The sequence below is a fragment of the Sinohyriopsis cumingii genome, unplaced genomic scaffold (assembly GCF_028554795.1).
Source record: "Sinohyriopsis cumingii isolate HCF-2022 unplaced genomic scaffold, ASM2855479v2 utg000622l, whole genome shotgun sequence".
NCBI classification, from domain to species: Eukaryota; Metazoa; Mollusca; class Bivalvia; order Unionida; family Unionidae; genus Sinohyriopsis; species Sinohyriopsis cumingii.
The window spans coordinates 983,722-996,577 of NW_028315918.1; the positions used below are offsets into that span (position 1 = coordinate 983,722).

The 12,856-nt window shown below is 35.4% G+C and overlaps 1 protein-coding gene across 1 annotated transcript in view; it reads left to right on the plus strand.

Annotated features, from left to right (window-relative positions):
• Nucleotides 1-12,492, plus strand: part of LOC149773645 (uncharacterized) — a 39,076-nt gene extending 26,584 nt beyond the window's left edge. The window contains exons 3-4 of the mRNA XM_089946112.1: nt 6,662-6,894; nt 10,796-12,492. Coding sequence (XP_089802238.1) covers nt 6,662-6,894; nt 10,796-10,843 — 281 coding nt within the window. The 3' untranslated portion in view covers nt 10,844-12,492. The remainder of the gene's footprint in view (nt 1-6,661; nt 6,895-10,795) is intronic.
• Nucleotides 12,493-12,856: the final 364 nt, after the last annotated feature.

Consider the following 12,856-nt stretch of genomic DNA (forward strand, 5'->3'; position numbering starts at 1 on the left):
TTGGTCTGATGGCCTTAAGAATGTCGGCTACGCGATGGTTGACGGACAACTAAATAACTTAACAAACAGTTAATTTATAATGGGCTGCTGACCACTTTACAGCATCACCAACTGAAGCTATGCATGAATCCTTACGAAACTACACTGGACGTGACAGTACCTCAAACTTCGCGAAAGTATTTTTGGACACAGGTATATTTCAGCAAATAAACGAACGAAAAATAAATGCTTGTCGTTAATATATTTAAGCGAGATTTAATTTGGGGGAAATCGAAAATTAACTTCAATCTTAAGGTAGTAGATTGTATCTCAGAACTCTATGCCATTCGTCTGATTTTTAAGATGTTTTGTTTCGATTCCTAAAGATATTCCGGTTCGGTCTCTAAAGATATTTCGTTTGATACCTAAAGAAGTTTCGTCTGATTACAAACGATGTTTCGTCTGATTTCTAAAGTTGTTGCGTTCGATCCTTCAAGCAGTTTCGTCCAGTTCCTAAAGATGTTCCGTTCCATCCCTAAGAATGTTTTGTTAAAAGATTATGATGGTAATCTTTGTCATCCGGGTTCTCTCGTGCTCCGTGACGAAATGCCGATTTCTCTTTTATGTTGGCGTTGACTTGTTGTACCTTAGCTAATTCGCTTACTAATGTCATCTTAATCTTTATTGAAATTAAGTAATCACGTAAGTACTAACGTTGTTCGAATTTGCTAAACCTTGTGTCGGTGTAGTTCACAAGTCTACAGTGTTCTCATGTGACTGCTGGATACAATACTTCACACACAAAAGAGTATCAATAATACTGACAGCTTTTGATATATAACTTCGGGGCATATATAACAAAGAAACAGACAACGACTTTTGAAAGAGAACTTCAATTTACAGGTACCGACGAAATGTCCGGAATCGCTTGAAACCATTGTTTTTTTTAAAAGTATGTCATTTGACTAAAGGTTTCAGTTAATGTCAACGCAAGCGTTTTAATATAAGAAAATATTCGGGTTTTATTTTCTTTGTGAGCATACGTAGTTCTATTTTTCTGAGTGATGAGATACAATTAAATATAGCAGATTAGAGACAGCTGGTTGTGGCCGCGTTCCGCCCTTGACAGCCAACACTCATAACAGTATTTGTAATCGCAGAGTACTAGAAAATTTATCTCTGTTTGAGAATTGTAATATCTAGATTGTCTAGGGCCCCATCGCAAACGACAATGACGATGATACAATATCGACTTGCGCATCAAAATCTGAACATGCAGCCATGCACACCGGCGAAGCCGACCCACTTCCAGTAGGTAACCGTCTTGATTGTTTGTTAAACGAAGAGGCTGAAGATGCCATTGAAAAAAATGGTACTCCTATCCAGGTGGAGAAACCAAAATATTGTTCAGATATTCCCAGAAGGAGCCGCACACATGTTCACTGCATGGGCCCAAAACCGTTGACCTACCATCAAGTACCATTGAGCCCATTCAAACCCACCGACAAATCCCCTGTCCTAGTCGACGATTATGTAGGAATATATGATGAATGGCGGCCCCGGGTGACCGAGTGGCCCGTGAAGCTCGTCTTGACACACAGGCGTCTCATCTCTGACCGTGCGGGTTGAAATATTGTAAAAGCTTATCAGTAGCTTCCCTTTAGTCGATGGTTCCTTCCGGGTTCTTCATCCACCAAATATAATGTCCGCTATGTATAGCCTATCATATGCTGAAAAATGGCTTCTAGCCCATAATAACAATATCATTATGATTAATCCCTTCAGGACTCTTGTAATATCCAATATGGCCTAGAAAAATATTATGTGGCACACAAGAGAGGCTCCTAGGAAAAACATATTGAATGATGAATGATGGTAATATATTATTTGATATTTGTAAAACTAACAATTTGATTAGTTTGAGCGGAACATAGGGAAATGGTTTATGTGCGCTTACAATCCATAACATTTCAGTCATTGTCTATTCCTTAGTATCGATGAAAGTCCTTCGGTAAGTGGACAGCTTTTGGCGTGGACGACCTTAATTTACTCTTTTCAGATGGTCATAAGCGCCCTTGAACTACACTAAAAATCGGTGTTAATTTATTAAGTCAGAAGATCACGTACAAAAATGTAATGAAGTTAAAGAACAGAAAGTATGATGAAAAGTGGAAATACTATTTAGTTTAAAATATTGATACCGACCAAGTAAGCGCTTGACATAGAAGCCTACACAATGCACAAGCAGATCAAACCGAAACTAATAAATATACTATCAATGATATCTACTTGAGGAAATCTACATTATTTACATAGTCAGCTGATAGTTTTAACGGTAACACAGACCGTGGTTTGGGAGACACTGTAACAATGCATGGAAAAATGCCACTTAACAAGAAAAAAAGATATAGTAGCAATTCTTCACAAACTTGTAAGTAAATATTATAAACGTACTGTCCAAAGTGTCAGTAAATATTATTAACGTTATGTCCAAAGTGTAACTAAATAATATAAGCGTACTGTCCAAAGTGTAAATATTATAAACGTAATGTTCAAAGTGTCAGTATATATTATAAACGTTATGTCCAAAGTGTAACTAAATAATATAAGCATACTTTCCAAAGTGTAAATATTATAAACGTAATGTCCAAAGTGTAAGTAAATATTATAAGCTTACTTTCCAAAGTGTAAGTAAATATTATAAACGTAATGTCCAAAGTGTAAGTAAATATTATAAGCGTACTGTCCAAAGTGTAAGTAAATATTATAAATGTTATGTCCAAAGTGTAAGTAAATATTATAAACGTAATCTCCAAAGTGTAACTAAATAATATAAGCGTAATGTTCAAAGTGCAAGTAAATATTATCTGCCTACTGTCCAAAGTGTAAGTAAATATTATAAACGTAATATCCAAAGTGTAAATATTATAAACGTAATGTTCAAAGTGTCAGTAATATTATAAACGTTATGTCCAAAGTGTAAGTAAATATTATATGCCTACTGTCCAAAGTGTAAGTAAATATTATAAACGTAATCTCCAAAGTGTAACTAAATAATATAAGCGTACTGTTCAAAGTGCAAGTAAATATTATAAACGTACTGTCCAAAGTGTAAGTAAATATTATAAACGTAATATCCAAAGTGTAAATATTATAAACGTACTGTTCAAAGTGCAAGTAAATATTATAAACGTAATGTTCAAAGTGTCAGTAAATATTATAAACGTTATGTCCAAAGTGTAAGTAAATATTATAAACGTAATATCCAAAGTGTAAGTAAATATTATAAACGTACTGTCCAAAGTGTAAGTAAATATTATAAACGTAATATCCAAAGTGTAAGTAAATATTATAAACGTAATGTCCAAAGTGTAAGTAAATATTATAAACGCAATGTTCAAAGTGCAAGTAAATATTATAAACGTACTGTCCAAAGTGAAAGTAAATATTATAAGCGTACTTTCCAAAGTGTAACTAAATATTATAAACATAATGTCCAAAGTGTAAGTAAATATTATAAGCGTACTGTACAAAGTGTAAGTAAATATTATAAGTGTTATGTCCAATGTGTAAGTAAATAATATAAGCGTAATGTTCAAAGTGCAAGTAAATATTATAAACCTAATTTCGAAAGTGTAAGCAAATACTATAAACGTACTGTCCAAAGTGTAAGTAAATATTATAAACGTAATGTCCAACTTGCAAATAAATATTATCAGCGTACTGTCCAACGTGCAAGTAAACATTATTAGCGTAAGTAAATATCATAAGCGAACTACGAAGTTCCATGTAAATTAGTATCATTATATTATACACGCAAAGCTCCGACAACTTAAAAGTAAAGCCACAGCACTTTTTGGAAAATTTCTAAAAGCATTGAAATTGAGCACAATAATTAAATTATTATTCTATTTACGCGATGTGACCGTTTAAGAATAGTTATAATTAGAACATTGATAAATACTTGTCCATTATGTCGAGATTAATGGACATGGACGTGGAATACCATGATAGCATACTGAGGTCACCGATAATTGAGGGGTAAATGTTAAACGAAGTAAGGTTATAAAAAGTTACAAAACCCCTTTCTAATGACAGTTTACTTCATGAATATTTTTGTGGTGAAAAAACTATCAAAAAATTACTAATGCCTAGCTATGTCTCTTTCTTAAATTTACAACTTGCGACAGGTCGTATCCCAGAATCGTGGCTCATAAGACTAGTTTATAAGCGTAGCGGAGATCCCGCCAAACCCGAAAATTACCGACCAATTACTAATCTTAGTTATTCTATTAAGTTGTTTCCGCCATATTGAACTCATCGATCAAATTTTTTCTCAACCATCACAACACGCTGGCAGAAAATCTGACTGGATTTCGTGCTGGATACTCAGGAATAGAATATTTTCTTTATATAATTTATAAGAATTCTTGAATCACAAATAAATATCAGCTTTTGCTCCTGTATTAATTTTAGTAAATCTCTTGATTATAATTGGCGGGATGGTCTTCGGAGAAAGCTATTGAATAACAATATAAATGACAAGTATTTTATAATTAGTTTGAATTTTATATCAAAATATCAAATCCTGTGTGATGTTTTCTGGATTTTTGTTTTTGATTTTTTTCTCTCAAATTCTTCGTGGTATTATAGGAAAGATGAACACCCCTCTCCGATACTACTTTTGCTGTTTCTGAACGACCTGGACTGTTTCTACATGAGAATAACTGTACAGGAACTGCACTATGAACATAAATTTCTTGAAATTGTTGAGTTTACTATATGCAGACGGCACTAATATTCGGTACTGATGGAGACTTTTAGCAAGAAAACCTTAATGTTTTCTTTGAGTACACTAAAATTATCGAACCTAAATGTAAATTTAACAAAAAGAAAACTAATAATTGTTTGAGCGCTTAATTGCACTCAGTTCAAATTTACATTGGGTGTAGATACCATTTTTGTATGTGAGGAATTTAAATACCTAGATATTATTTAAGAAAAAAATTTGACGATTTTTAAAAGAACACATCTGCTCATTGAAATCGATTTACAGTGACAACTATTCGATCGCGCAGTTGCAATTTGTATCTTGGAGTCCGACAATTAACAGCTTATTAATAATATTTGCACTGAATTCCTGAGATACATAATCAAACTTAGAAGGAGCACACTAGTTTCTTTCCTGTGTTCAAAACTTGGTAGAAAACCGGTTGATATTTATATTAAATGTTACTTTACTGCATTTTGAATATCAATAATAAATGCAGACTAATCTAAACGGTTATACATTATCATGTTGAGTGAATCCGGCTTAGTTAATAAATGGTTTGGACATATTAAAAACATTCTGATCTCACTAGGAAGAAATGATATGCTCTACCGAGCATCGATACGTAACCCTCATTATCCTACAGCACGTTTTGCACGATCCTATAATTCATTATTTATACAGGAATGGAGTGCAAGGTTAGAAACTGTTTCGAAAGGTATGAACTGACAATTATCCAAACGTGTGTGTGTGATTTTGGAGTTTTAACGTAGCTTTAACCATTTTCAGTCATATCGCTGCGATGTCTGCAGTGTGACAGTTTAAAGTGATGTCTAGCACTGGGGCATCATGACGCAGACATGTAGCATGTCACATTATCCTGACACCAGGCCGACCAGTCTCAACGCTAACCTCTTAATGGTGAGCACCAAGCGAGGCAGCTGTTAGTACCATTTTTGAAACTCTTTGATATGACTCAGCCGGGTATCAAACCCACGACCTCCCGCATCCGCTCGGGCGCGCTAACCACTAGGTCACCGAAGCGGTCGAATTATGCAAACTAGACTTAAACTTCAGGATATCTTTAGAAAGAAATGTTTATTTGCCTTTGATACAATTCAGAACTAGCAACCACAAAACATCAGTAGAGTCCTAGTGTTGGGAACACATAAACCAAGACAAGACAAGACAGAAAAGACTGTCTGCTATGGGGATGACATAAGTGATGAATTTCAGAAATTCTTTATCTGTTCATTTTTCTCACGAGAAATATGTAAATTCTTACAATCCTGTTACTGTGCTAATAAATAGTAAAGTTTGCATTAATCCTAATGTAATACAGTTTGGTACTAATCCTAATGTAATACAGTTTGGTACTAATCCTAATGGGGGCCCTGAGTGGCGGAGTGGTCTAAAGCGCTTTCCGTTACGGATCACTGCCATCTCACCTCTGTCTGCATGGGTTCGAGTCTTGGATTCGGCCAATGTTGGTATGTGAGAAAGTTTGCCAGTAGCTTCTCCTGGGTTGGCGGTTCTTTCCGGGGTTTTCCCGGGTTCTTCCTCCACCATTAACACTGGCCGCCATTTATAGCCTATCGTGTGCTGACAAATGGCGTTAAACCACACAACAACAACTAATCCTAATGTAATAAATTTTGGTACTTTCCTAACGTAATAAAGTTTGGTAAACTCTATCTCCAGAAACTGTTCAAGTTTTTCTAAATTTGTTGACATAACTATGAAAAATTACGTTCTGTTTCAAGGCTACTTGATATAGATATGCCCGTCCTTTAACACAAACACGAGATCCAAGCACAGACATCATAGGCAATATCATCCTTTTTTATGATAATAACAGCTGTTAAAATGTTTCAACGTTTCAATGTTTAAACTAAATTAATTTCTTTTCAGGAAACGGCAAAAGGTCAGGTCCACCAGCTACATCGACAGACGACACAGATTCACCAAAACCGCTGTATCTTAGACAACTGTTGCTAGGTAGTAGGCCACATGCCGATCAGATTAAGTATGAAGATATCCCACAAGAGGGCGCTGATGATGAAGCCTTTTATGACACATTGAATAATGGTGTTTTAGCAAGAGAAGAAGACTTAAGTAAAGTTAGGGGTCTCTTGAAATCATTGGTAGGTAGATGAAGATGAGCATGATGACTGTAGTAGTAGTAGTATCAGTAACAATAGTAGTAGCAGTAGCAGTAGCTGCAGAGGTAGTAGCGGTATCAGTAATACTAGCAACAATATGAGTTGCTATTGTAATAGTAATAGCAGTAGTAAACGTAGTTGTAGCATCATTAGGAGTTGCAGTTCAAGACGTAGTTGTAACAGTAATAGCAGTAGTAGACGCAGCGATAACTGTAATTGCAGCAGTGGATGTATTTGTAACAGTAATAGCAGCAGTAAACGTACTGGTAACAGTAATAACACGTAGTAGACGTAGTGGTAGCAGTAATAGCAGTTGTAGGCTTAGTTGTAACAGTAATAGCAGTTGTAGGCGTAGTTGTAACAGTAATAGCAGTTGTAGGCGTAGTTGTAACAGTAATATCAGTAGTAGACGTAGTGGTAACAGTAATAACACGTAGTAGACGTAGTGGTAACAGTAATAACACGTAGTAGACGTAGTGGTAGCAGTAATAGCAGTTGTAGGCTTAGTTGCAACAGTAATAGCAGTTGTAGACGTAGTTGTAACAGTAATAGCAGTTGTAGGCGTAGTTGTAACAGTAATATCAGTAGTAGACGTAGTGGTAACAGTAATAACACGTAGTAGACGTAGTGGTAACAGTAATAGCAGTTGTAGGCTTAGTTGCAACAGTAATAGCAGTTGTAGACGTAGTTGTAACAGTAATAACACGTAGTAGACGTAGTGGTAACAGTAATAACACCTAGACGTAGTGGTAGCAGTAATAGCAGTTGTAGGCTTAGTTGCAACAGTAATAGCAGTTGTATGCGTTGTTGTAACAGTAATATCAGTAGTAGACGTAGTGGTAACAGTAATAACACGTAGTAGACGTAGTGGTAGCAGTAATAGCAGTTGTAGGTTTAGTTGCAACAGTAATAGCAGTTGTAGACGTAGTTGTAACAGTAATAACACGTAGTAGACGTAGTGGTAACAGTAATAACACCTAGACATAGTGGTAGCAGTAATAGCAGTTGTAGGCTTAGTTGCAACAGTAATAGCAGTTGTAGGCGTAGTTGTAACAGTAATAGCAGTTGTAGGCGTAGTTGTAACAGTAATATCAGTAGTAGACGTAGTGGTAACGGTAATAACACGTAGTAGACGTAGTGGTAACAGTAATAACACGTAGTAGACGTAGTGGTAGCAGTAATAGCAGTTGTAGGCTTAGTTGCAACAGTAATAGCAGTTGTAGACGTAGTTGTAACAGTAATAGCAGTTGTAGGCGTAGTTGTAACAGTAATATTAGTAGTAGACGTAGTGGTAACAGTAATAACACGTAGTAGACGTAGTGGTAACAGTAATAGCAGTTGTAGGCTTAGTTGCAACAGTAATAGCAGTTGTAGACGTAGTTGTAACAGTAATAACACGTAGTAGACGTAGTGGTAACAGTAATAACACCTAGACGTAGTGGTAGCAGTAATAGCAGTTGTAGGCTTAGTTGCAACAGTAATAGCAGTTGTATGCGTTGTTGTAACAGTAATATCAGTAGTAGACGTAGTGGTAACAGTAATAACACGTAGTAGACGTAGTGGTAGCAGTAATAGCAGTTGTAGGCTTAGTTGCAACAGTAATAGCAGTTGTAGACGTAATTGTAACAGTAATAACACGTAGTAGACGTAGTGGTAACAGTAATAACACCTAGACGTAGTGGTAGCAGTAATAGCAGTTGTAGGCTTAGTTGCAACAGTAATAGCAGTTGTATGCGTTGTTGTAACAGTAATATCAGTAGTAGACGTAGTGGTAACAGTAATAACACCTAGACGTAGTGGTAACAGTAATAACACCTAGACGTAGTGGTAGCAGTAATAGCAGTTGTAGGCTTAGTTGCAACAGTACTAGCAGTTGTATGCGTTGTTGTAACAGTAATATCAGTAGTAGACGTGGTGGTAACAGTAATAACACTCTAGACGTAGTGGTAACAGTAATAACACCTAGACGTAGTGGTAACAGTAATAACACCTAGACGTAGTGGTAACAGTAATAACACCTAGACGTAGTGGTAGCAGTAATAGCAGTTGTAGGCTTAGTTGCAACAGTAATAGCAGTTGTAGGCGTTGTTGTAACAGTAATAGCAGTAGAAGACGTGGTGGTAACCGCAATAGCGGTAATAGACGTATTGGTAACAGCAATACAAATTTGAGACGTAATGGCAACAGTAATAGCAGCAGTAGACGTAATGGTAACAGTAATAACAGTTGTAGGCTTAGTTCTAACAGTAATAGCAGTTGTAGGCGTAGTTGTAACAGTAATGACAGCAGTATTCATAGTGGTAACAGCAATAGTAGCAGTAGACGCAACTGTAGCAGTAGCACTAACATTATACATAGTTGTACCCACGGAAGTAGTGCTGTGGGAACACCAGGGAATGGCATTCCCTTACCTTTGCGCACTCTTTTAATTTATTTGCTCTCGCCATTGTCCCCTCCCCCCCCCCGCAGCATCTGAGTAACTTGCGTTGCCTCACTCCTTTTTTGTGCTCTCTGACTTCTTTATTTAGCACTACACCACTGGTTGTAGCAGTACTAGTACAGCGAGTATCGGTAGAAGTAACACCATTAGCAGCACTGGAAGTAGTAGTAGTATTTGTAGCCGTAGTAGACGTGATGATAACATATTTAACTTACTGGATGCTTAGTATTTCTTAACATAAAATAAATGAGATTGTATCCTTTGTTTCTGTGACTTTATACTTACTTGAATTAAGTAGCAACGTAATAGCTGTATTTCGAAAAACAAAATGATCCTGTTATACAACCCCTTCCTGATCCAATATCTTTATTCTCATTATAAATAAGGAATCTACTAGTTGTGAAATTCAGAATCTATTTAAACCGATGAGTTCACAATTTGAATCATCCAAACACAGGATGAGTTCAAAATCGAACTCTTGAAAGTTTGGAAACATAGGACTAAAGTTCATATTTGGCAGACATCGATGTCAACGTTTGAGCAAAATATATTTGTTTTGCATTAAATCACCAAGTGTTCCAACATAATATGCCTCTCGACTGAAGTTAGAGCAAATTTTATAAACAATCAAAATTGGATGCTTTATGGCATTTTGTTTGAGACAAAGGTTCATAAAGCATGGTGCTGGTAATAACTACCTGAATCAAAAATGTCTCCTCGGGTTGGCATAATATACACCTTTGGAATGCTGGAAAAAATTGAAGTCGTGTAATGGCAAAATAAAATTTTATGCAGAAGTTGAAAGATCTGATAAGCGTATCAGAAAATTAGTAAAAGAAACATTCTACTTAGACATTACAGTCAATTGTCCGATATCGACTCATTAAATGTATCATTCCTTTCTTCCTCTCCCTCCTTCCCACTGTCAGTTTCGAGGCTGGTCCCCCGATAAATGAAGAAATAGTGAGATGAGTCCTGGATGTCTTGTTAGCTTGTTGAAAATTGATTTTCTTACGGTGTACGCCACTTATATTACTTCATTAAGGCGGCCACATACAATACATTTTCTTAAAGTGTACTCCACTTGTATCACTTCATTAAGGTAACCACATATTTTGAGCTTGCTTACAGTGTATGCAAGTTGTATCACCAAAGTAGTCAAATATAATGAATTTGCTTACACTGTATGAGTGTATGGAACATGTATCATCCAGGAAACAACATATGAATTTGCTTACACTGTATGAGTATATAAAATATAGCGTGTTTAATATAATAGAATGCAGATCTTATCTTGGCTGCGTCTCATGTTAGCTACCGTTAAGGAAAGTTGCTGATTGTCGTAATCTCATTGGCTGGTTGATCTGGTAGTTTGGAAAATCAGAAATCACGTGCTTATGCGGTTACCGAAGTTGATCTTTTATCATTTTTTTCTTCTTTCAGCTTATGGAGAAGAAAGTTCGGAGTGGAAACGAAGATTTCGTCTACTGATGATTGAGAGCCAGTACACGAAGATTGCTCATGTATTTAAGAACAGATAAAGCCATTTTTGAACGTTTATATTTCAAATTGTTTTTTCTTACATTCATAAACCTTTAAAAAGATGTAATTCCTCTAAATGTTAAAGCATACTATAGTGAACGTGTATACTTTGGCTATAATGGTAACCCAAAAGTTACGTTGGATTGAGTAATGCTTCATAATACTTTGTGTTAAATCTCAAATTGTTATTAAGACCGACTATATATGACGCTTACTATGAGCAGAGATCCGTGGTATTAAGTAGGCAGGGTTATTATGTAGTAACGCCTGTATTTTTGACACTAAAAGATAACTACCAATAAAAATATTTTTCGAATTATACTCTCCGTCTGAAGATAATGTTTACAAGGAAAATACCAGCTTTCGCATTTTTCACACCCTTCTGCCATTATCATTTGAACGCATTTTCGGCAATTATTTGTGCATTTTAGCTGAGACCTAATACACGTTATTTACATTTAATTTTAAGCGTCTCTCACCGCGTGTTTCTAATATCTGAAGTCTGTTCGTTATTTGTTAAATTCCTATGTCCAAAACGTGACAGAAATAATGATATAAAGCTGATCGAAACAGAGGCAGTATTGGCTATGACTTTAAGGTAATAATCACCAAAACGGTTAATATTGGAAAGCTCACTATAGAACTTAAATTAGTAAGGTTTGCACAGCGTTTACCAACCATGGATCTCTGTGACAGCAGAACTACCTGTTTGAAAATTGCATTACAAAGGCAGAATTCCAGTCTCCCATGTCGTCTTCTATGTGCAGCAAACTAGACTTGAAGCCACTTTCCGTGGATGGATGCGCAGCTATCAGCAGCATCTTTGAGAAGCAAGCATTTGATGAAAGACATCTGTGTTAGATATATTTAACAGTAGAGACAAATTTAACGTCATAAGATATTAATTTTCCCACTTGGGCATTTTGAATTTCTTATGGAATATTAGTTCATGGCATCTGTAAATGTTCGCTTACCAAAGAAATACAGATTAAATAAACATTGCAATATGACGCTATGCGGCGATCTTACAGTACCTTTCGGGGCTTGGTTTGACCGTTTCCTTTTTTTCCATGACTTATAACTTTATTGACAATTCAGATATTTGTTTGAAAGAAATACTGAGCATTGTTATATTCGACAGACTGGGGAATTTAGGTTTAGGTGTTATATATATATATATATATATATATATATATATATATATATATATATATATATATATATATATATATATATATATATAATAAATTAAAAAATTTCGAGAGTAGCCGACATGACCCAAGACTGTTATGGCTGTACCATATTGTCACAGCGAATATCATCTAACCATTGTAACATTTTTTGTCTTCTGTGGAAGTCTCTCTTATAGCTTTGAGGTTACATATAAACCGGATAGAGTTATGGTTTGAAGAAGAAGAAAAAAAAAGAAATCAGCTTCGAAATTCACCAGTTATTTTAAAAGAAATATACAAAAGAGCATATCTAAATTGTGAAGCTGCAATATCTAAATTCCAAAATATTACAGTTGACAAGTTGTCTTCTAGACAATTGAAAAAATGTTCAGATAATCTATTTTGAAATAAACTGCCAAACTTCAAGTTGTATTTGGGTTTTTGTATAGTAATACCCATGTAATACGAATATGTTTATCTTTTAAGTTAACTATAAACAAAGCTAATGATACAATGCAATTGTTGAAGTCGTGTTAGCCCTTTTCTCCAATGTCATTAGATTTGTTCTCTTTCAAAGACTGAAATATGAAAACATTTTAATAAATGATCGATTACTGGAAAATTCCTATTCCTCAAACTCTTTATACCCTCCCCATTGTCTCAGGAATAGTTTATATATCCTTTCTATCTCTATGTAGCGTATCCCGTCTCTTTCTTTCTCCTTCACACACATTTGTATGTATACACGTACATGTAACATGCGTAAAGTGGAGTAAAACTGTGTAGTATT